We start from the raw sequence: 24,804 nt of genomic DNA, 5'->3' as shown, positions 1-24,804 counted from the left end.
CAGGTGTTAGTCCAACTTATTCTTAAAACCCTTCAGTGATGGGAGTTGAACAACCTCCCTTGGAAGCCTATTGCACCTTTACAATTTAGTTAGAAAGTTTTCCTAATATCTAACCTAAATTTCCCTTGTTGCAGATTAAGTCCATTACCTCTTGTCCTACCTTCAGTGGACATAGAGAATTACTGAACATGCAGCTCTTTACATCAGCATTTACCAATAGTCATGAAGGGTGAGAGAAACAATCAGGCAGGTAGAGCCCTTGATTCCAATGCTTTCCATTAGGGAATCTGTTGTCCCTTCACTGGTTCCTCTGTGGGGACAAGGAGTGAAAGGAGTGCCTCTCTGTGATGGCTGGTCTATATTCTCTCCTCAGAGCCTTTAGTGGGGAAGGGGGAAGACTGTTTGGATTTTTCCACATTGTCAGCCACCTTATCCAGCTTTTATGTGAAAAGAAGGAAGCTTGTAAACTTAGCCAAGCATGAGACCACCTTAGAGTGAGTATCCACATTTCAGCTACTGAGCTGGAAGCCAGTAGCCTCATTGCATTCATTAAGATGTCAGCTACAAATGTGGTAGAGAGACTTTCTTTAAAGTGGAGTCAAAGGCAATAGTGACTTCTGGGTAAACACTCTTTTTCATTCCCATATCCAGAAGGTGACCTGCAAAAAGTGGATGAAGAAAATGAAGTTTCAAATGGAGACCCTGGCCTCTATGCTGTCATCCCTCTCCTGGGGGACCTTCTTGACTTCAGTAAATGTAATGGACGCATATCATATCCTCAACAGACCTGTGCCACTGCAGACTTATGAGGTTTTTCTACCTCAGGAAACATTATCTGTACTGAACACTCCTGTTTGGCCCGTTCTCAGCCTCCAGATTTTTTACAAAGATGGTGGTGATGATAATAATCAGACACAGTTCACAGAGAACTTACCTATGCACTTCCTGGATGACATCCTGATTAGACTCCATCACAGTCAGCAGCCCATAGGGCCATGTCTTGGATGCTGAATCTTCTCCAGGCACACGGTTTCATCATCATTACCAAGAAAAGTTCTCTAGTTCCACCCAAAAACTTACTCCAGAGCTGCAGGAGGCCTACCATAGCACTATGCCTTCCAACTGCTAGAACTTCAGCGATCTTACATGGGAATCACTGCATGGGCACAATCATACATTAGAAGTCTTCAAGCCTCCATACTAAATGTGTGGGACCACTCCCCAGAACACATGAACAATCAGGTGGGGGTTCTAATACAGATGTTCAACTACTTAAAATGTTGATCAGCCCACAACAATATCTTGAAAGGCATGCCTATCTGCCTTCCAGATCTTTTAGTTCTCACAACCAATGCCAGTATGGAAGGCTGGGGAGCTAACTTGGAGATCCAAACAACCCAGGGCCTCTGGAATGAGGAGGAAAAGGCTCACAGTATAAATGTCCTAGAGTTTAGAGCGATTAAATTAGCTCTGTGAAGGCTGCAGTCCAACCTAAGGGGGAACCATGTCCTGTGTTCAATCAGACAATACAACTATGGTCACATATTTAAACAATCAAAGGGGCAACTAAGGGTCTGGTACTCCTCATGGAAGCAGTGTAAATAATGAGGCGGATGAAATGCTCCTCCTTTCTTTCAGAGTGATCCACATCAAAGGAGAGCTGAACCAAAATGCAGACTGGCTCAACAGGCACTGGTTCAAAAATGCTGTGTGATGCTAGAATCAGAAGGTTTTTTATCTCATCGTTTAGATGTTTAGTCTCCTTTCAACTGACCTGTTCACAAATTTTACAAATGCAAAGAGGCCAAAATACTTCACAAAGTCTGGCACACCTTAGAGGTCAGAAGAGGTTGAAAAACTATCTCAAGCATACAGAATCATGAGAAGATCAGGCTTCCTATTTGTGTCCTTCCAAATGAAATGCCAGGGATTCAGAGTTTCCAAGTCCTCCCCATCACTAGATGGATTAGGCTATGTATTGTAGAAGCCTACATATCATCAGAGGTCCTGTCCAAGAAGGGATCAAGGCACACTCATAGAATCATAGATTATTAAGGTTGGAAGGGACCTCAAGAGGTCATCTAGTCCAACCCCCTGCTCAAAGTGGGACCAATCCCCAAATGACCCCCTCAAGGATTGAACTCACAACCCTGGGTTTAGCAGGCCAATGCTCAAACCACTGAGCTATCCTTGCCCCTTCATTCTATGAGATCCTTAGCAGCCTTATGGGGTGGATGAGAAAAGGCACCCTCTTTGGAAATTTGCAAAGTGGCCATGTCACTAGGCAGCTGCTCTTTATGGGGAGCTAGGGCCAGTCTGCTTGTGACTGTCTTATGAATGCCTGATGGAGGTGTAATTGACAGCCACAGCTGGCTGATTAGTCAACAAGTACCTGGACCTAATAAAGGTTACCCAAGCTCAGTTAGGCCATATATACACTACAGAGTTAAGTCGACTTACGTTGACAGTCATAAGTTGCTTTAATAAGAGGACAAAGCACAATTTTTTGGTCAAACGGGATATGACAATGAGGAACAGTTTCACGTTTAGCACTCTCACAGCTGTAACTCCAGCTTTAGTTGGGAAACCAGTCCCTAGGCATGGAGTGTGCTGGGTACTGTGAGGGACTGGAAACGTGAGGTCTTCGGTGCGGGAGTTTGGGGATGGCATGGACTGGTGTTCTGTAGTGGCTCCATGGAGCTCAGATTGCACGGTAATGAGGGAGTTCATCTCTGTCTGGCCCTGGAGGAGCTTTATCATCCACTCCTGCCCCGAAGTCCTTTGCAGGCTATCCAGTTTTAGTCTTTCATTGATTGTCTCCCTCCATGCTCTTGTTTCTCTATATGCTGCCTTTGTTCACTGCAGCACTTCATGAAACATATCCTCCTTACCATAGAAAACAAGAACAGAAACAGTATTGTAAGTGCACTCACAGCTGTGAATCACAAAAGTTACACACACCTCTTTCTTACTGTCCCTGGGATAGCACACAGGTTGGCATGAGTTCCAAATATGATGAGTTCAGATGTGGTGGTGACAAGGGCAATAGGCAAGAAGGGACAAAGGGTGGTTCACGAAGGGGGTTACTACAAGCAGCCAGGGAGACTATTCTGAATATTGGTACCCTTTTCCAAAGGATAGGGTAATTGAACCCAATATCTCACTTCTAAGGTTAATCTAGGATGCAGGGGGGCATCTCCTGCATGCATGTGGCTTCAGACTGGCTCTGTATGCTGCTTGCCTGTATGCTGCTCTGGTCCCTTCAGAAATAATTGCCGGGTGATGCGGCAAAATTTCCTGCAGCTGGGGGAGAAACAAGAACGCTCTGCTAAGGAACCTTCGGCAGAGGATTGCATAATACCTACTGGAAAGTTTCCTAGAGAACACTGTAGTGGATTCGAGGGATATCCCCACCAGCATTAACAAACTTTTTCTCCGTGGACCCACAGTGTAAATGGACAGACTCTGTTGTTAATTTCTGATCCTTATCCCTCTTCTACCATATGACAAAATACATGGGAGCTCAAACTCCACTCACCAAAGCAAAATGAGCACTTACCAGAGTTTCCCCCTGTCATAAATGGATAGGTAAGGTAAGGGTTAAGTTTCTTTTACCTGAAAAGGGTAACCGAACACCTGACCAGAGGACCAATCAGAGAACTGGATTGTTTAAAGTCAGGGGCGGGAATTTGTGTACTCGGGGTCTTTGTTGTTTTCTTAGCTATGAGGAAACAAGTCTTCTTCTAATTCTCTCCTAATACTTCTTCTAAACATCTGTAAGTACCCAGGAACCGCAAAGTAATTCAGCTATGATGGTCTTTGGGGTGTATTTACCTGTATGTTAATTTGTTGTGCTGGTTTAATTGGGCTATCTTTTAAATCAGACTGTTTCTTTATATTTTCTTATAAGCAAGAGCCTGTATTGAGTTTCTTAATGCAAGATGATTGTTTTATATTTTCTTTCTTTTTTTCTATAAAGTTTTCTTGTTAAACCTTGTGAAAGTTCTTTTCCTAGGGAGGCAAAGGGAAAAGCCAGGCTGTGGGCTATTTTCCTATTTGGGTCCAGGGAAAGAGCAGACTACGGGGAAAGAGACGAAGAATTCTCTCTGTTCTCTGGTGGTTACAGTTTTTCCTCGTTCCTGGAGCAAGGGGGGTGGCAGAGCCCAGCTGTGGGTATTTTGCATCTCCATTGTCCTGAGGAAAGCAGAAAAGCTGGTTTCTTGGGTCACACAGGTTAGCCGCGAGGCAAGCCTGAGAAGGAGGGGGAAGGGGTTATTTTCCCTGCTTTTAGCATCCAAGGGATTGGGAATCTGGGTGTCCCACCAAGGGAGGGTTGGGGACACCAGAGAGAGGAAAGGGGGGATCAGGCCCCATAGATTAATTCCTGATCTGGTGGCAGCGAGAATATCCAAGCTGGTAGTGAGCTTGGGGGAGTTTCAGGTAAGCCCCCAAACTTTGGACGCAAAAGTCCAGGTTTGGGACAGGACCAGACTGGTGGACACTAAAGTCCAGGTCTGGGACTGGACGGCTAGATTACCACACCCCCTCCTGCATCCTGTGCACCAGAGCTGGAGTGCTGGGATTCGCTAGACACGTCCGGAGTGGAAAAGAGGTCCTGACTCGTTGCACCACCAGATGACCCTGCCATTTGTTCCACATTGTCTTCCAGATTCACTTCCTCATCAACACTTCGTCACTGATGTTGAGTCCGCTGTCTGCTGCCTCCAGCCGCTGACTGAAGTATCTATGAGCCTTTTGGCAGTGGAGGTGGGGTCGCCGCTGAGGATAGCCTGCAGCTCCTTATAGAAATGGCATGTCTTCGGTGCTGCACCAGAGCAATGATTGGCCTCCCTTGTCTTTGCTACACCTGCCTCAGCTCCTTGGTCTTGGCATGACACTGCTGTATGTCCCTCTTGTGCCCCTTCTCCTGCATGCCACTAGCAATCAGCCCATAAGTATTCCTATGGGTGGAGTGAAGCTGAAACTGCACAGCCTCTTCTCCCCATAAACCCAGCATATCCAACAGCTCCAGCGTGCTCCATGCAGGAGAGCATCTGCTGCAGAAAGTCGGCATGGTCAGCTGGGAAGATGCTGTGTGAATTGTGCACACTGAGCAAACAGGAAGAGGAATTTCAAAAATTCCTATGCCTTTAAATGAGAGAGGAGCACATACCTGAGTACCTTCAGGGCAGTGGAGTTCAAAGTGCTGACCAGAGCAGTCAGGATGGGCATTGTGGGATACCTCCTGGAGACCACTTAGGGTGACATAACCAAGTGCAGTGTCTACACTAATGCTGCACTGCTCTAACTGTGTTGCAAAAAGCTCCATGCTGCTCATCGAGGTGGTTTTATTATGTTGGCAAACAAGGGAGTTACATCTCCAGGAGGAACATTTCAGTGTGTACACCTCCACTGTTTTGTCAATGAAGGTGACTTTTGTCAACAAAACTGTGTAGATAAGGCTTTAGAGGGAACTCCAAAGGGAGACAAGAGGCTCATATAGAGGGGAGCTCCCAAGCGAAACCAGAGCCTGGACAGGGAATCTAGAAGATAGGTCTCTGGGGTACCTACCAGGACTGGGAGCCTGTAAGAGGAGCTCCTGGAGAGGGCAGCCTTTTAAATAGTGGGCAGCAGCCAGCTGACATTCAAGAGGACCTGGTCTCAGTCAGAGGTCCCTGAGAGACTGGCTAGAAGCCCAGCCTGCAAAGGATCACCCTCTGCCCCTGGAGAAGAGTTGCAGTGGAGAGACCTATCCAGACCTCAGATCCAGAGGAGGAAGTACTCCAATAGGGGCAGGAGTCAGAACATCAGAGGCAGAGACTGGAACTAAGAGAACCTTGGAGGAAAAGCCTGAATAATGTTTGTTTATATTAGATTTTAGTTTCTCCATTAATAAAGGAGACTCACCACAAGGAGGTGCTCTTTAGCACTTAACTGGCAGTTTGGACTTGTTGACATCCTGGGCAAGGGAAAGTCAAATAAGGGTTCATCAACAATACTATGCCTGCCTCCAGGGCGGTGTGCTGGGTCAGACAGGAATGGCAGCAAGCTACTTGGTCTACAGCTAACACCTTCACTGAGCATGACAAGTTGGACCTGTCTTCTGCAGAGACCTCCTTTGGCAGGAAGTTGTCACAGGCAGTGGGTAAAAATAATACATACTTGAATGAGTTGACCAAACAGAGGAGAGGGGGTTAGGGCTTCTTTCCTACCAAACTTTTGTTTCATATCCCTCCCTACATCTGTTCACGGCTTGCTACTTCCAAGATGTGTAGAATTGTGGGAGATGCTGGGCGGCAGAATGGAAATTTCTTACCAATAATTTCCTTTCTGCTAGCAGTGTCTATCACAATTCTTCCCACCCTGAGTGGCTCATGAGTCAGATATTAAGTGGAGACGTTACTATTTGATCATCTTCTTTGGTCTAATGTACAAAATGCTGATCCACATCCTTGAGCTCCAGAGAGAGGAGAGCCGCCCAGAGATCCAGAATTGTGGAAAACACAGCTAGCAGAAAGGAAATTATCAGTAAGAATTTTTTCCATTCAGACATACATAGGATGCATGCCAGTTGTACTCTATTCATCTAATTCCATCCAAAATGCCCAGGGCCTTGGGGCCTCAAAGTGGCTGCAGGCCTCAGAGTTGCTCAGAAGTTGCCATATTAAGCATCCGGGAAATCATTGCTGCAGGTAATCAAAGGTCCCTCTACACAGTGCTTCTCAAACTTCTTTTTCGTTGATCACTTGAAAATTGCTGACGGTCTCAGTGGACCACTTAATGATCTTTCCAAATGTTGTTTGTACCGTTAGCTAACTATTGTAAAGTGCTTTGGATAAAAGTGCTATATAAATAAACCATAATAATAATTAACATTTTTTGTTCTACAAATAAGAGCATGCAACTCATATTTTAATATCAGTAGTCTTACTTTTCTAATGCACTGGATAGGCCCTCTCTCCCACACCACGGCAGCGCCCGAGCTGGGGCTGAGAAGGAGGGCTCTCTCTATGCCTGTGTGGCTCCACTAATTAGGTGGGTGGCCCTTCATTCAATTGTGTGCGGCTGCCCAGGCACGCGCCTTAGAGGGAACTATCTATCCACGGACCAAAGTTTGAGAATCTCTGCTCTACAACATACTTAATGGCATTGTAGAAAGAAAAGGTCTGAGCCTCATTTGTAGGGTCCTACCAAATTCACAGCCATGAAAAATGTGTCTCAGACTGCGAAATCTGGTCTCCCCCATGAAATCTGCTCTGGTCTCTTGTGTGCTTTTACCCTGTAGTATACAGATTTCATGGGGAGCCCAGCATTTCTCAAATTGGGGTCCTGATCCAAAAGAGTATTGCAGGGGAGTTGCAAGATTACTTTAGGGGGCAATTGAGGTATTGCCACCTTTACTTTGCGACCTTCAGAGCTGGGCAGCTGTAGAGTGGCGGCTGTTGGCTGGGCACTTAGCTCTGAAGGCAGAGCCGCAGCAGTAGCAGTGCAGAAGTAAGGGTGGCAATACCATACCATGCCACTCTTACTTCTGCACTGCTGCCTTCAGAGCTGGGCGGCCAGACAGTGGCGGCTGCTAAGGGCCCAGCTCTGCAGGCAGCATGGCAGAACTAAGGGTTGCAATACCATACCATGCCATCCTTACTTCTGCGCTGATGCTGGTGGCAGCTCTGCCTTCAGAGCTGGGCTCCTGGCCATCAGTTGCTGCTCTCCAGCTGCACAGCTCTGAAGGCAGAAGTAAGGGTAGCAGTACTGCAACTCCCCCTACAATAACCTTGTGATGCCCCCCCCCAGTTCTTTTTTGGATCAGGATCCCTACAATTACAATACTATGACATTTCAGATTTAAAGAGCTGAAATAATGAAATTAACAATTTTTAAAAATCCTGTGACTGTGAAATTGACCAAAATGGACTGTGAATTTGTTAGGGCCCTATTCATTTGAGGAACATCTGTAAAGTTGATTCCAATTCCTCTGCAAATGTATCTTTTGGTAGGAAAAGTGCTACTGGGTTGGTTCCCAAATAATTCCTTAAATTACAAAGCTTTTGCTTTATATAGGTGGAATGTCCATTTCTACATAGTATCAACTGTAATAATAATTACAATTCTCCATTTTCCTCCCATCCTCTTCCTCCCTGAATTCTGAGACTCACTTCTCATAACTTCCCATTCATTATGAATGAGGAGAGAAGTTGTGGAACAGAATGAGAAATTTCTCACCTGATAATTTTCTTTCTGCTAGTAGCTTCTCTCCTTATTCAACCCATCCTGGTAGTATGGCAAATGACCAGAAATTTTTAATGCTAATAATCTGTACACCAGAGTGTTTCATCATGTTGAGAAGAATTTCTTGTTCTGAGTTGAAGGGTAGTGCTTACTCCTGGGGCCTCCAGCCACATCTTTAGACTGTCTGTTAACTCCATCCATTTGTGGAGATATTACCCATTTGCGATGAAGAAGAGAAGCCGCTAACAAAAAGAGAATTATCAGGTAAGAAATGTCTAATTCTTGTACCATGCAGGACAGTAGCTCTGAGTTTCTCCAGGTGACAGGGTTTCCGTCTGGAGGCCTGTATACCGCTAGAATTCCTAAGTGTCTCTTCTCTTTTGGCTCACAGATTGTATGTATGCACTCATATGTTTTTGTTTCTGAAGTGGAGCGTCTTCTGTATCTGAGTTGGAGGGGAACAGGATTTTTATTTTGCGTCCTCTTTTTATTTTCTGGTGCATTCTGGAGTCAGTTTTGGCTTCTGATGTATATGGTATATACTGTAGTGCCTATCTGTGGATAGGATTGGAGGAGGCACTGAATCATGTCTCAGTGATGCAAGCAAGACTGGGTGCTTCATCCAAAATGAGATTGTGAACAGTACTGGTTTGTTGTTTTGAAAAGGAAGGTCATGTAAGTATGTTGATATGTAGATAGATTCTGTATCACCCAAATTCACCAAACAAAATATTTAGCGGTATTTTATTAATTTTATTTTGATTAATTCATTTTACACATTTTAAAGCTGATTGAAACTGTTCCTCACATAGGTGAGGTTCCTGGACTGTACACTATAGAAGAATTAGAACCATTACTGTCTCCTCTGAAGGATCAAGCTGCCCAAGATGGATTTACAGGACCAGTCTTCAACTATTTTACATACAGTAAGTGAATTGGATTCCATAATTTATAATTGATTAGTTATGAAAGGCTATCAAAGTGAGTAAAATAATAAAATATGCAAAGGGGTGGTACTTTTTAACTACATTTTGAATCACGTACTTATTTAAAAAACAGTAAGGAACAATCAATACTTCAGTTTAATTAAAGGAACACAACATAAAACTCACATTCTGTCTAGAATTGCATTCACACTCATGGTTTCAAATAACATCTAAGAATCCTATAACTGAAAGAGATTACAGGAAAGATAATGTTTGTCTCTCTTTTCAGTTTCAGAGTAGCAGCCATGTTAGTCTGTTTCCGCAAAAAGAACAGGAGTACTTGTGGCACCTTAGAGACTAACAGATTTATTTGAGCTTTGTTAGTCTCTAAGGTGCCACAAGTACTCCTGTTCTTTTTTCAGTTTGTTTATTTTGTGCAGATGATAGCACATTCCAGTATTTCCCTTTTACAATCAGTTAACTCCCATCTTACAAACACTTGTGCACATGAAGAACTTTCCATACATGAGTGAGTAGTTGTAATGAAGTTAATGTTGGCAAGATAGGGGCTTTAGTTATTAGTTTGTGTGGGTCTTTCACATAGAAACAAGGAAATACAATTAGAAAACATGATTGAGAAAACACTGAAATTGGCAAACAGACTCCAGGGCACTAAAATTACTTCTGATTTATTTTAGACTGGCTACATTTTAAGATAAGTGTATCCCTTATGTATTTTGATTGTTATTGTCTCTTTCTGGAAATATATGAGACAATATATGAAGGACAGTCAAAAATTATACTGTATTGGATCTGCAATAAATTTATCATTTGATAGTTAGAATTCAATTGGCTTAATATAGTAATATGTTGTATTTCCTTTAGGGATTCAGCAGAACTTGCACATTGTCTTGATTATGGATTCTGCAAATTTAAATTTCACAATAAATTGTGAGAGTAATCCAGCACTGCATAAAAAATGTCAGGTGTTGTGGATGGAAAGCTGGTCTGAAAGCAGTATGAAAAAGGTAAGTATAGGAGACAAACAAAGCAAAATTTAAAAGTGAGCATTAATTCATTTATTTTGTAAATGTCATTATATGGCTTTCCCTCCTGTTCTATTAAGTTATTTTTTGCTTCTTTATCAGACCAAATTGCCATTATGATATAATCTTCTCTTAGCCAAATATTCAGTTTTGTATAAAGCTAAGGAAAGCTAGCAATTACATTTTTTCAGTCCAATGTCCTTCCCTTGCATCATGTTTGGATAAGATTTCTTTGTTCAGATTATCAGTAATTCAAAAGTGCTGCATTCGGAAAATGCTATTTGTTCATGTTAAATGACTCAAGTCCAAATTACTAAGCTCTAAAAAAGAGACACAAAGTTGCTTTTAATTAAAGTGTTTAAGGAACCTCTGACATATCTTGCTTTTTTAGATTGGTGTTTGTAAAGTGCTTTAAAAATACAAAGTGCTTTGGAAAAGTTAAATATTATTATCATTTGATAATTCACCAACAGTAACATGTTAGTATCTCACTATGGGCTGATCACTCTTCCTTTGATGAAACACAGAATTTAAATTTTGATTTTAGTGGGATTATGCACATGCTTAAGTGCTTTGCTGGATTTAGGGCAGAGAACTGAGCACCTTACTATCCCTATTGAAGAATGTTAGTGGCATCATTTTGAGAAAGATATATAGGACTGTACGTAGAGCTGTCAGAGAATGACAATTCTGTTTTGTGAAACAGAATTGTGTCAAACAGCTGTTTTCAGATTAAAGAAACCTCAAGTTTTTGATTTGGGTCTCTCTTTTTTTCATTCCTTTCTGGATCAGAAATTGTAAGGGGCCTGGACCTCAAAAACTTTCCAGACAAAAACATTATCATAATCCATATGTCTCTGCAAAATGTATCGACTTTGATGAAACAGCATTTTTTGATGAAATTTAATTGTCTAAGTTTGAAAAATGTTTTTAGGATATTTTTTGTAACCTCGGTAGTATTTGTTTTGAGTATAGATTGAATAAGGACCCAGGATTTGATCCTGTAGTCATATTTCCATACATATTGTACATATAGTGTTTATCGTCTACCATTGTGAAATTCATGAGATAAACTATGATGCCCACCAGCCATCTGTGACTGTGTAGAAGACTTGAAAATCTTACTGTAGATCAAGGTTAAGAAAGTTTGCACTGTATGAGGGAAGCTCATTCTCATGGTGCCTCCTTAAACAAGGCATTTTATTAGGTCATCTGAATTCATGTTGAATTTGATACTTCCTTGGTATTTATATGATTGTATCAGAGGGGATGCATCCGACGAAGTGGGTATTCACCCACGAAAGCTCATGCTTCAATACGTCTGTTAGTTTATAAGGTGCCACAGTACTCTTTGCTGCTTATATAATTGTGAAGTTCCTCAATGATATTATCTGCTGTTCCTTAGAGTTGGTGAAAGATTGTTCTTCTTGAGAGAACAGAGAATCATCAGTACTAACAGCTGAGATTCATTTATTATTAATTACTGAATAATGATAAATAATAAATGGTAATAATAAAGAGCTCTTGAACAAAGCTGTTGTTTTCAAATCCTTTTTACATTTATAACTGATGTTGCCATTTTATTAATAGTTTCTTTGCTTTTATCTTCACATGAAAGTTCAGTGTATGCACTTTTTGACAAAAAATGTTTTTTATTTTAGATACCTGAAATGTTGTTTGCTGATTTGGATGAACAAGAAAAGACTGGTAGAGCACATAAAGAACCTAAGAAAAAATATTCTGGTAATATTTTGGTGAATTTGATTAAAGTTGTGTTTTTAACATGATTATTTTATTATTGACTATTTATTTATTTATTTATTTATTTATTTATTTATTTAGTCTTGTTATTTACTTTGCTTAGTGTTGTACAAGGCACAAATAATGGTCTGGAATCTGCAAATAGATCTAGGAACAGGCAAACTCCTGTTCTGAGGAAGAGCTCCATTCATTTCAGTGAGGCTCCGCAAGAGCAGAGCAGAGCACCCCTGCACAATGAATTTCAGGATTGGCATCAAATATACAGTGTGGGAGTGGTGCTGGAGAAAGAAACAAAGAGAATGGTGACACTAACATCACAAGTGATGCAAGGAGTTGAGGGATACATGAGATGAACAGAGACGTAGGTAGGGTGGGGTGGGTGTTTCTTAGAACCTTGAAGGTGAGGATGAAGTTCTTGAACTTGATTAGGTGGACAAAGGGGAAAATAGTGCAGGCATTCAAGAAGTGTGAGATGATGGAAGCAGAAAACAGAAAGTTGAGTTAAGCTGCTTCATTACCAGATATACTGGAATGGGGCTAAGATGGGAAATGGAGAGTTCAGAGAGAAGAAAGTATGCACTTTAGCTGTCACATCGACATTTAGTGAGAAAGGATCAGATTTTAGATATGTTGTAGATGTTGTAGCAAGCTGTAGAATCTGTAATGTCCAGAAAAAAATATGTATTGTGTGTAGCACCAGTGACACCAAAAGCACTCAAGCCTAGGTTCTGCATGGTTCTGAGCACCCTCAAGTTCTGTTGACATCAGTGGGAAATGAAAGTACTCAGCACCTGTTAGGATCAAGCTCTCAGTGATGTGTAACTAATTCTGGCAATGCTCATATGCCTTTTCAATTCAGTATAAAACTTTTAATGCTGTAAAATAAGAACAGAATGTTGCCTTTTGAAGGGCATATCTTTAGAGTGGAATGCTACTTCGTTTCTCCCATGGAACCCTGCAAAACTCTACCTTTTTAGGTACTGTGTATGTCCTCAATTCATGATTTAAAAAGTGTATCACATTGCTCATCTTAAGTTATTCTGGATGCAGTAGGAATGATAAAGCTGTTTAATAAATAATGTATTTTGCTGTATAGGTGATTCTGATTTTTTGAAATCTTTTTTGGTGATCCATGAGTCATGTAAAGCATATGGAGCAACTCCAAGCAGATATATGACTTTCCTGCGTGTGTATAGTGCCATCAATAGCAGCAAAAGAGCAGAGTTGTTAAAAAGGCAAAGCCATTTACAGGTATGTAATTAATAACATTTTCTACTTGTGAGTTGGCAAAATATTTCCATATTTGTGAATCGATTTTCACAGTTGATACTGTGACAGTAGCTCAACCTCTTTGTTATCATATCTTGCATATGTGTGATTGGCAGCATGTGCTGCTGCTATCTTGGTTAGCTAGAGCTTTCACTCCCTTTGTGCATGCTCTCATACAGTATCTTCTCTGGTTTGAGGTGAGGGACGTGGGTAGTCCTAGTACAGTGACCCCCACTCACCTCTTCCAAATGACTTCAGAAGTAGGGGGATTCCCTCATTCCACTCTTGTTTTTCCCAATTGCTGCAAAGTAGATATATTTTCCCTTCCAAAGGGCACACTTCCCAGCACTTCAATATGTAGGGTTAGCATTCTAGCTAGAAAAGTTTTGGTTAGTGCATGTATGGGTGGGAGAGGGTTTGGAAGCAGAAGCTCTATTCTAACAGATGCATACTGTATATGGGTATGGGTATTGTGACTGTAGTGGGGAGAGCTATAGTTAAAGTAACCAGTGACAATAATTACTCCTTTATATTTTGGTTTAGAGTCAGAGACAATGCAATTGTTTGATTCTAAGTGTGTGTGTATGTATTGAAATTTTTTTCCTGTTGACCTTATCTGGATGTACTGTACACTAGTCACAAACTCATGACCTATAGCTATTGACAGTGGCTTTGGTTTTTCAAATCTGTTAATTTCTGACCAACTGGATAATTGACAGTGCATGCATATATACTGGAAAGGCAACTTATTTACTTTACACAGCTTTCCTGATCATGAGTGGCCATGAAAAACACGTCACGGACTGTGAAAGCTGGTCTTTTGTGTGCTTTTACCCTATACTACACAGATTTGACAGAATCCAGAGTTTGTCAAATTGGGAGTCCTGACCCAAAAGGAAGTTGCAGGGGGATCACAAGGTTATTTTAGGGGGATCGTGGTATTGCCACCCTTATTTCTGCGCTGCCTTTAGAGCTGGGTGACTGGAGAGTGTCAGCTGTTGGCCGGAAAGCGATGGCTGTTGGCCGGGCACCCAGCTCTGAAGGCAGCACACCACAGTAGAAGTGCAGAAGTAAGAATGCCTCAACCCTATTTTCTGAACCATCTATCCCACTTCTTCCATGTTTGGTCCCAAATAACATCAGATCACTGGGTTCTTCACATGATAAAAATGGGCTATTCTCTCCAGTTCTGCTTTCTCCTCCCTCCCACCCCCCTTCCCCATCCCTTTTCAGGGACCTTTCTCATGAGCAACTCCTTATCCAGAAGGGGCAAATGCTTCTCGCTGCAGGGGCAGTGGAAGAGGTTCTTCAGGAGCTAAGAGGGAAGTGGTTCTACTCTTGTTATTTCCTAATCTCCAAAGCCAAAGGGAGTCTCAGATTCATTTAAGACCTGCGGGCCTCAACAGATTCATGGTGAAACTGAAGTTCCTGAACTCGATATTCCCTTCTCTGGATCCAGGAGATTGGTATGCAGCCCTTGATCTCAAGGACGCATACTTTCATATATCCATACGTCTAGTCACAGACGATACCTCAGGTTTGTGGTCAATCACAACCACTTCCAGTTTACGGTTCTCCCCTTCGGCCTGTCCACAGTACCTTGAGTGTTCACCAAGTGCATGTTGGTTGTTGCTGCCTTCCTTTGCTGGGGGCAGGTGCAGGTGTATCCATACCTCAATGACTGGCAGCTCCAGGGGCGCTCCAGGGATCAGGTAGAAGTGAAGATACATATCATTAGGGTGACCAGATGTCCCGATTTTATAGGGACAGTCCTGATATTTGGGGCTTTTTCTTATATAGACTTCTGTTACCCTCCAACTTCTGTCCCGATTTTTCACACTTGCTATCTGGTCAGCCTACATATCATGAGGTCCATGTTCAACAGGTTGGTCCTTATTCTCAATGCGAGCAAGTTGACCCTGATACCAACTCAAAGGATAGATTTTATTAGAGAAGTACTGGACCCAGGTCATGCCAGAGCATTCCTGCTGGAGACCCGTTTTTGAATGATCTCAGACTCCATACAAGGTCTCAGATGGTACCCTACCACCACAGCAAGGGCCTACCTGAGACTACTTGGTCACATGGCATCTTGTACCTACGTGGTGCAACATGTACGTGGTACAGACTAGGATGCGACAGTCCAGGATGCGACAGTCTAGACTCTGTGGTCACTCTTCTGGGTCACATCCTCCAGTCCCTGGGCTGGTGTCTTAACCAACAAAGTGTGTGCAAGGGAATCCCCTTCCACAGACCTCAGCCCTTCCCATCCCTGGTAACAGAGGCATTGGCATTGGGGTGGGGTGCACATCTGGGGGACCTTTAGATACAGGGCCTCTGATCTCAAGATGAACTCTCACTCCACATCAACATCAAGGAGCTGAGAGCGATTTGATTAGTGTGCCAGACCTTCCAGGCCCACTTGAGTTAATGTGTGGGAATCATGACGGACAACACAACTGCAATGTTTTACATAAACAATCAGAGTGGTGCCCATTCCTTTCCCCTCTGTTGGGAAGCCCTCCAGCAGTGGGAATTTGGAGGTTTACCTATCTGGCAAAGTGGAAGCGGTTTGTGATCTGGTGCTCCCACAGCTGTACTCCACCTTTGCAGGCCCCCATTCCTGTCATCCTGAAGTACCTGTTGCAACTCAAGCAGCAAGGTCTGGCTGCTTCTTCCATCAATGTGCACCTGGCAGCTATCTCTGCATTCCACTTGGGAGCGACCGGTTGCTCCATCTTTGCCAACCCCATGGTAGGCTGCTTCTTCAAGGGCATGGAGTGCCTCTACCCACAGATTCAGCAACCGATCCCTACATGGTACCTCACTCTGGTTCTTTCCAAACTGATGGGACCTCCATTTGAACCATTGGCAACTTGCTCCCACCTATATCTGTCATGGAAGGTTGTTTTTCTGGCTGCGATTACTTTGGCAACGAGGGTCTTGGAGTTCAAGGCCCTTGCCTCTGACCCTCCATACATGGTCTACTTCAAGGACAAGGTGCAACTCAGGCCTCACCTGGCTTTCCTTCCAAAAGTTTTGTCCCAATTTCACTCCAACCAGGACATTTTCCTGTGTATGTTTTACCCTACACCTCATGTCAAAATAGGGCACTTTTTAGTCCTTCCAAGGTTGTCTGTACCAAATTCTCTGGTGAAGATATTTTTGTTTACTAATTGTTGCTAAAAACATTTTATATATATACAAATATATATATATTTGTAGGCAGGAGTGTCTAAGCTGAATGAAGCCAAAGCCCTGGTAGATGAACTGAACAGAAAAGCTGGAGAACAAAGCATATTACTCAAAACTAAGCAAGATGAAGCTGATGCTGCACTCCAAGAAATTACAGTGTCTATGCAGGTAATGTTGATTGTTACAACAGAATCTTAGAAAATAAAATCCCTCTCCCCCTCCTCTTTTTTTTTTCTCTGTGAAATTGTCTCCACAGATTCCCACACCTGGAGTTGCATATTGAGGGCTGAAAAACCTGAAAATATTTAAAAGCAGTTGGCTTAGGAGGTTACATGAACCTTTGAAACTTGAGGAGATTAACACTGAGACAAAACATTATTTATAAGGGAATTTACTCAATGTATGGGTCGACCAAGTAGGATAGGGGACTTAGCAGCTGACTGGTACTTTGTAGTGCAGTTCAGACTGAAAGGTCCTCCAAATCTTTCTATATTTAACTGTTCTACTTTATAGAGTTGATCAGAGAATGAAATTTAAAATTTTCAAAAAAATTTGAACCATATCTACTATTTTATCTGTAGTATTTTAAGTGCCAAGTTCTATGTATTTCTTGTGTGGCATTTTTGCATCTAGTTGAAAGCAGAGGTTTCCTGATATTTCTGATTTTAAGCAGACAAGCTTATTTCTTTAGACCACCCTTTGAACTGCTAGCCATTGGCTCTGAGGTAGTCCCTCTCTGTCTCTCTCTCTCTCTCTTTTATTTTGAGAATCCATCTTCTTTAGTGACACTTCCTTAGTTAAATGCACGGTTTCCAATTTCTGTGGAAAGTGGATATTAGTATTTGATTTACATGTGATTCTGAAGATCAGAAACAGAAGGTAAGTCATAATGGGGTGATCCTACTCTGATAGGCATCAGAGAGAGTTTTGTCATTGATTTCAATGAGAGCAGATCAAGCGCAATTAACACTTCCAACTGTAAATTCAGTCTAAGAAAACAGATTTCCTATTTATAGCAGACCAGGTGACTGCAGCCTCAAAATATTTGACTTGCAGTGTCTATCCTTATGTTTATCCTGTAGAATCTGTGAAACCATGAAGATTTGAGGGAATTTTTATCAAGTCTTCTGAGGCTTTTATGTATTCTGTATCTTTTTGGTGTAGATGTACTTGACTGTTAGCCAGATGATGGATTACCTAGGTGTGTTGGCTTCCTGTAGCAAAGATAACTTTTACCCAGTATTCCCCAGGGCAGCTGGAAGACTTTTGGAAGCTAGAAGAGATTTCAAAGTCCTTGGCTGTTACCCTATCCATAAATCCCCTTGTACACTTGTAGGGCAAGGGTTGGCAGTCTTTCAGAAGTGGTGTGCCAAGTCTTCATTTATTCACTCTAATGTAAGATTTTGCGTGCCGGTAATACATTTTAGCATTTGAGAAGGTCTCTTTCTATGTCTATAATATATGACTAAACTATTGCTGTATGTAATGTAAATAAGGTTTTTTAAATATTTAAGAAGCTTTATTTAAAATTAAATTAAAATGCAGAGCCCCCAGACCAGTGGCCAGGACCTGGCAGTGTGAGTGCCACTGAAAATCAGCTTGCATGTCGCCTTTGGCACCCGTGCCATAGGTTGCCTACCCCTGTTGTAGGGCACAGAATCATAGGACTGGCAGAGACCTCGAAAGGTCTTCTAGTCCAGTCCCCCCTGTACTCAAGGCAGGAGTAAATATTATCTAGATGATCCCTGACAAGTATTTGTCTAACCTGCTCTCAAAAATCTTCAAAGATGGAGAATCCACAACCTCCCTCTGCAATTTATTCCAGTGCTTAACTACCCTTACAGGAAGTTTTTCCTAATGTCTAGCCTAAACTGCCCTTGCTGCAATTTAAGCCCATTGCTACTGGTCCTATCCTCAGATTTTTCTCCCCACCTCATAGTAGCAACCTTTTATGTACTTGAAAACTGTTATCATGCCCCCCCGCAGTCTTCTCTTCTCCAGACTAATCAACCCCAATTTTTTCAATCTTCCCTCAGAGATCATATTTTCTAGATCTTTAATCATTTTTGTTGCTCTTCTCTGGACTTTCTTCAGTTTGTCCACCTCTTTCCTGAAATGTGGCACCCAGAACTGGACACAATACTCCAGCTGAGGCCTAATCAGCATGGAGTAAGCAAAATAATTACTTCTTGTGTCTTGCTTACAACAGTCCTGCTAATGCATTCCAGAATGATGTTTGGTCTTACTGTGTAAGTCTAAAATAGGAGTTGGAACAAAAGCAATGAAACATGGTATGCTCAGTAGTATCAAAGGTGTGCTAACAGGACTGACAGTTCTGAGGTTAACATCCTCTAAGAAGCACTACAGAAGCATAAAGTCCATCTGATATTTAAAAAAAACTTGAAAAGGAACCAGGTTAGTTGAGATAGAGGACTCTAATGTATGCTCACAAGATGCCAATGATGTTCTCTCTGAACAGTGATTTTGACATGCAACTGAGGTTATGACTTTTTTTTAATTACTTGTGATATATTCACATTTGCATTGCATAAAATGCCTGACCTAGTCTTAGATGATTTAATGCTATGTCATTATAATGTATTAGTGACCTATCTGTCTGTAAATGTTTTCAGGTTAAATGCTATGATGTACAAATATCATCCTTCATTTCTGCTGCTTATACGCAGGCACTGTTTTCTGCTATCTCTTCAGCTCAGAGTACAACTGCATCACTTCTTGGAATCATATCCTATCACTTCATATATCAACTTTGCTTCACTTAATGGTCATAAATTTGTCTTTTCAATCATCATCATAAATGGAGATAAGAACATCTGTGTTCACAATCTACATGAACCTCTGACCTCTCATTTCTTATGCCTCCTTGTTTACCTCTGTCTCACCAAAGTGATCTCTTCCTTTGTGGACATATCCTCCACTACTTGTTCTCTAGATGGGTGTCAACACTCTTTGGCTTTCCACCGTTCTCTGTGCAGCATAGGGTAGAATATTCTTCCATGGAGTTTCCAGAATTTTGAACAGTTTATTTATGTTCAATTTACCTTGTCTCTTACAGATCACTACCTGTTCCCCTTTCCTCTCCTTGACCTATGCCCTGTTCTCCATCCCAAAATGTGGCCTGCATATTAACCCATGCTATCACATTTATTGTTGCTACTTGAAGGGTGCATGTATTATACATTTTTGGCCTGATTTTCAAAGGCGCTAAACACTGTCAGCTCCCATTAACTTTAATGACAGTTGTGTATGTTCAGCATCTCTAGGCTATGTTGTTGTTGTTTGTTGTTGTTGAGTGGTAGTAGTATTACTGTAATGCCTAGGAGCCCTACTCATTCATCAGGACCCCATTGTTCTAGGCACTAACACAGAACAAACAGTTGTCGGTGTCCCAAAGAGTTTATAGTCTGTGGCCTTGGCTACACTGGTGTTTTACAGCGCTGCAACTTTCTCGCTCAAGGGTGTGAAAAAACACACCCCTGAGCCCAGCAAGTTACAGCGCTGTAAAGCGCCAGAGCAAACAGTGCTCCAGCGCTGGGAGCTCAGCTCCCAGCACTTAAGCTAATCCCCATGGGAGGTGGAGTACCTGCAGTGCTGGGAGAGCTCTCTCCCAGTGCTGGCGCCGCGACCACACTCGCACTTCAAAGCGCTGCCGCGGGAGCACTCCTGCGGCAGCGCTTTGAGGTTGCAAGTGTAGCCATACTCTATGAGACAAAGGAAAACAGATGGGTATCAATAGACAGTTGAGAGAATTCAAAGAAACAGTGAGGCTGTGTTGGTCAGCATGTTAAGCAGTGGTCACAACATAAGCTGTCTAACCATTGTAAATTTTTTTAATAGACACCATAGAAAATAAAAGTTTTAAGGAGGGATCTGAAGGAGGATAATGAGGTAGATTTGCAAATGTTTACAGGGAGCTCCACCCAAGCATAGGGGGTAGTATGGGAGAAAACACAAAGGTGCTTGTTTGAAATTGAACAAGTGGATGAAAGAGGCTGACATCACGGACTTATTGGAGGCAGGAATCAACATCTCAATTGTGAATGGAAGATGACTGATAGGGTGAAGATATGTCCAGAAGTGGCAGGTTTGTAGAAGTTTTGGTGGTGCCCAAACTCCGTCCCCTCAACTCTGCCCCCCAGCTGCTCAAGGCACTGGGAGGGAGTTTGGGTGAGGGAGGGGTGCAGAGGTATGGGGTGCAGGGGTGAGGGCTGTGGGGTGTGGCAACAGATGAGGGGTTTGGAATGTGGGAGGGGCTCAGGGTGAGAGTAGGGGTGTAGGACGTGAGGGCTCTGGGGCTCGCAATGGGGGATTTGGGGTGTGGGAGGGGCTCAGGATGAGAGTAGGAGTGTCGGGGGTGAGGGCTGTGGCTGGGACTGGGGATAAGGTGTTGGGGTGCTGGAGGGGTTCAGGGCTTGGACAGATGGTTGAGGATGTGGTGGGGGGTGAAAACTCTGGGTGGGGTGTGGGCTCTGGGGTGGGGCAGGGCTGGGGATGAGTTTGGGGTGCAGGTAGGCTGCTCTGGGACAGGGACCAGAGAGAAGGACTCCCCCTAGCCCTTCCCTACTGGCAGCAGCAAGCTCTGGGGGAGGACCCCCCCCTTACCTGCCCCCCCAGCAACACACTCACGCCCACCACTGTCACTGCATGTGCTTCTAGGACTTCTCTCAGGTCCAGGAATCTTCCCCACCTCCCCCCTGGTGGGTGCTGGGGGGTGCTGCATGTGCCTCCTCCCTTGCTGTTGCCCCTGACTGTAGCCTCACTGGGGGTGAGGGATGGGGCTGCCTTCTTGCCCAGCATGGGGCAGGAGCAGTGACTGTGGTGGAGGAGGGGGAGGCTGTGCTGCTGGAGGGTCCTGCCGGAAAAGGGAAGGGTTTGAGGGGGAAGGGCAGGCTCAGAGTCAATCTGCCCTGGCAGTGATATGGGGGGCAGTAGGACCTTGCGGAAGCAGTTGCTTCAGGAAGGCAACATGGAGCTGCCCTGAAGAGATAGTGTGTCAGTGCCTCTCTGCTCTAGAGTCCGGGAAAGGCGAGCAGGCCATGGGGGCAGCAAGTCGGTGCCCGAGGACACTCAGGGAAGGTGTGGGGGGGCCGCAGGTGGGGCTGGGTCTCCCACCCCAGCCCTAAATATTTGTGGAGCTGGGCCCCTAGGCTCTGAATATTGCTGGTGCCCAAGCACCACGTGGTTATGGAACTCGCTGCCTATGGATGTGTCATGGTGGGCTTTGAAAGTGAAGACAAGTAGCTTATGTTTGATATGGTAGAGCAGTCAGAGCCAGTGGAAGAATGCAAAGAGAGAAGTGATGTGGTCAAAGCAGCAGATTGTGAAAATCATCTTTGTAGCAACATTCTGAATGAACATGTGCAGGACAAGATTGAATTTGTCAAGGCTAGAGAAAAAAGATGTTGCAGTAATTGAGATGGAAGATGATGAGAGCATGTGTGAGAGTTTTAGTTCTTTGGATGGATGGGAAAGGCCTTATCCTAGAGATGTTATGCAGAAAGATTTGGCAAGGTTTAGGCATAGCCTGGATGTGAGGAGCAAGAGACAGGTCCAAATCGAATATGATGTCCAAGTTAGAATATACACTTCCTTAATTTTAGTCATATCAATTTATTTACATGTTCTCCACAACCATAGTATCTGAACGCTTCTCAAACGTTTTAAAATAAACATAACAATGATAATCTCTCTCTTTTTTCCTTACTGGCCTGTAGAAGAAGTATGTGTATTAGCTTACAAAGGCTCCAATTCCAGCAAGTGTTCCTATTTTCAGGAAAGCAGTTAAGTTCATGCTTAAGGCCCATTGAAGTCAATGAGACTCAAACACGTTTAAAGTTAAACATGCTTAAGTGCCTTCCTGAATCACGGCTACAAACAGTAATTCAGTGTTAAGTCTTTTTTAGTACTTTAGTATGAACAATACTATACAAATTAAAATGTATTTTAAAATTAAAATGACGATTTAAAGACATGTGAGTATCAAGAGTATGATAATACCACATAATCAAGTTTGGAAAATAAAGTGAGTTCCCTCATGAATAATCTCTCTTCTAACAGGATGCCAGTGAGCAAAAGACAGAAATGGAAAAAATTAAACACAAGATAGCAGAAGAAGTTGTAAAAATTGAAGAAAGAAAAAGAAAAATAGAAAATGAACTAAAAGAGGTTCAGGTGAGAACTGCTAAGGAAAATGATTAGATAAAACTGATCCTATTTGACTTTGACTTGCAGTTTGATCTGCGAGATTTGATAAACTATCACCATGGGGTTTCATATTTATTTTCTCTCAATGATTTATGTTAAAAAATATGTTCAGGATACTCTTATTGCCAGCCCTGACAGTCAGTCTGGGATTTGGAACTCAAGCTGGTAATTTTGCAACAGAAAAGCTTCAAAAACAGACTCTAACGAGAAATTGCTGAGCTGGAATTGATATGCAAACTAGATACAATCAACTTAGGCTTGAATAGGGACTGGGAATGGCTGAGCCATTACGAACATGGAATCTATCTCCCCTTGTAAGTATTCACACACTTCTTATCAAACTGTCTGTACTGGGCTATCTTGATTATCACTTCAAAAGTTTTTTTCTCTTATTTAATTGGCCTCTCAGAGTTGGTAAGACAACTCCCGCCTTTTCATGCTCTCTGTACGTGTATATATACTTCCTCAATATATGTTTCATTCTGTGCATCCGAAGAAGTGGGCTGTAGCCCAGGAAAGCTTATGTTCAAATAAATTGGTTAGTCTCTAAAGTGCCGGAAGTACTCCTGTTCTTTTTTTCAGATACAGACTAACATGGCTGCTACTCTGAAACCTTTGTTTTCTGTCTATCACAATGAAGATTTCTCAGGCCAAAGCATGCCCTCAGTTGCTGCCCTTGTGCTAACCTACTGCTTTAAGTGGGTTTGGAGAAGTATTTATTGCTTGCTTTATGGCTCTGTGCATGGGGGCTGCAACTGTGGCTGGTACTTACCCTCAGATGCAGCTGCATTTGAAGAGAAGGCTTTCTGTGGCCCATCAATCCCATGTACTTAGACAAAGACAGCCTTAATTTGGCGCATGGTGTGTAGATCTTCCTTAGTAAGATTTATTATGTATTCTTTATAAATCTGAAGCATCCAACAGGAAAAGGGATAAAAAAATATGAGTAAAATGTTTCAATGTTACAATATTTTTGGATGATTGTGCTGAATAAAAATTAAGAGAATGTCAAGATTATAATGTACAGTGTAGCATGAAAATAAATTCTTGCCATAGGTAAATACCTGCTTACTTCACCTTTTTAAAATTAAATTTGAGAAGTTAATACAAATTTAAAAGATAAGTTGGATGTAATGAGGAAAATAAAATGCTAAAAGTGAAACATAAAGCCAGTTTTATGTGAAAACTGAGAGGACATAAATGTCCTATTGTCTCCTGTTTATAAAACAGTTATTCTTCTTTGAGTGATTGCTCATGTGTATTCCACAATAGGTGCACGTGCTCGCCACATTCACTGGTGCCAGAAGTTTTTCCCCTAGCAGTACCCGTAGGGGGGAGTGCCCCCCACAACCCCTGGAGTGGTACGTGTCTGGCACGGTATAAGGGGAGCTGCACGGTCCCCCCACCCTCAGTTCCTTCTTGCCGCCAGTGAAGATACGTCGGAACTGCTCTGCTCCAGCTTTGCTGCAGCTCGTCCCCAGAACTGTTTGTTTGTTTAGTACCTGTAGTTAGTTAGTGTAGTTAGTTTAGTTAGTGAGCCTGGGTTGGGGCATGCCTCGAGCCCTGGGATTTAAGTCTTGTAGTTCTTGTTGGTGTTCTATGCCAAGAAGCAACTCGCACACTGACTGTTTGTGCTGCTTGGAGAAACCCATAAGAGTGAAAAGAGAAAGGGACATTAGGCTCCGAGCCATTCTGATAGAGTCGGTGCTGACCCCAATCCCGGCACGACGCTCCGAGCTGGTACCGGGCACCGCGGTGTCAGTATGCGGCGATCCTCTGGTGCCATCGACCAATTGGGTCTGCTCCTCGTTCAGGGGGCACACCAAGAGGGCCAAGAAGACTCCCTCTTCACAGCAGCACCGAGGGAAGTTTGGGACAGAGGCTAGACCAATGTCAAGCAGTCCTCCATCCCTACTGGGCCCTAGGCCTCCAACTCATGTAGAGTGGAGAAGCCCAGCCCCTTCAGAACAGGCCTCTCCAGATGTTCAGATGCCGTCCATGCCTGAAACCCTCCAGGCAGCCCACTACTCTTGTCCATGCTGGTGCCTGGAGTGCCGCCTATGCCGGCCCCAAGCTCCATAGGCAAGCCTCCGCTGGGATCTCTGCAGTCATCCCTGGCTTGGTACCGGTCTTGGTCAAGGGAACATTCCTGA

The 24,804-nt window shown here is 43.0% G+C and overlaps 1 protein-coding gene across 1 annotated transcript in view; it reads left to right on the top strand.

The window, feature by feature from the left end:
- The window catches only part of DYNC2H1 (dynein cytoplasmic 2 heavy chain 1), a 423,384-nt gene that overhangs the window by 92,019 nt on the left and 306,561 nt on the right, over positions 1 to 24,804 (top strand). The window contains 6 exon segments of the mRNA XM_075066411.1: positions 9,042 to 9,155; positions 10,041 to 10,183; positions 11,863 to 11,944; positions 13,059 to 13,213; positions 16,457 to 16,594; positions 22,505 to 22,618. Of these exon segments, the coding sequence (XP_074922512.1) occupies positions 9,042 to 9,155; positions 10,041 to 10,183; positions 11,863 to 11,944; positions 13,059 to 13,213; positions 16,457 to 16,594; positions 22,505 to 22,618 (746 nt within the window).

The sequence above is a fragment of the Chelonoidis abingdonii genome, chromosome 1 (assembly GCF_003597395.2).
Source record: "Chelonoidis abingdonii isolate Lonesome George chromosome 1, CheloAbing_2.0, whole genome shotgun sequence".
Taxonomy (NCBI): Eukaryota; Metazoa; Chordata; order Testudines; family Testudinidae; genus Chelonoidis; species Chelonoidis abingdonii.
The sequence above is the reverse complement of the archived record's forward strand: the minus strand, read 5'-3'. Positions and strand labels throughout refer to the sequence as shown.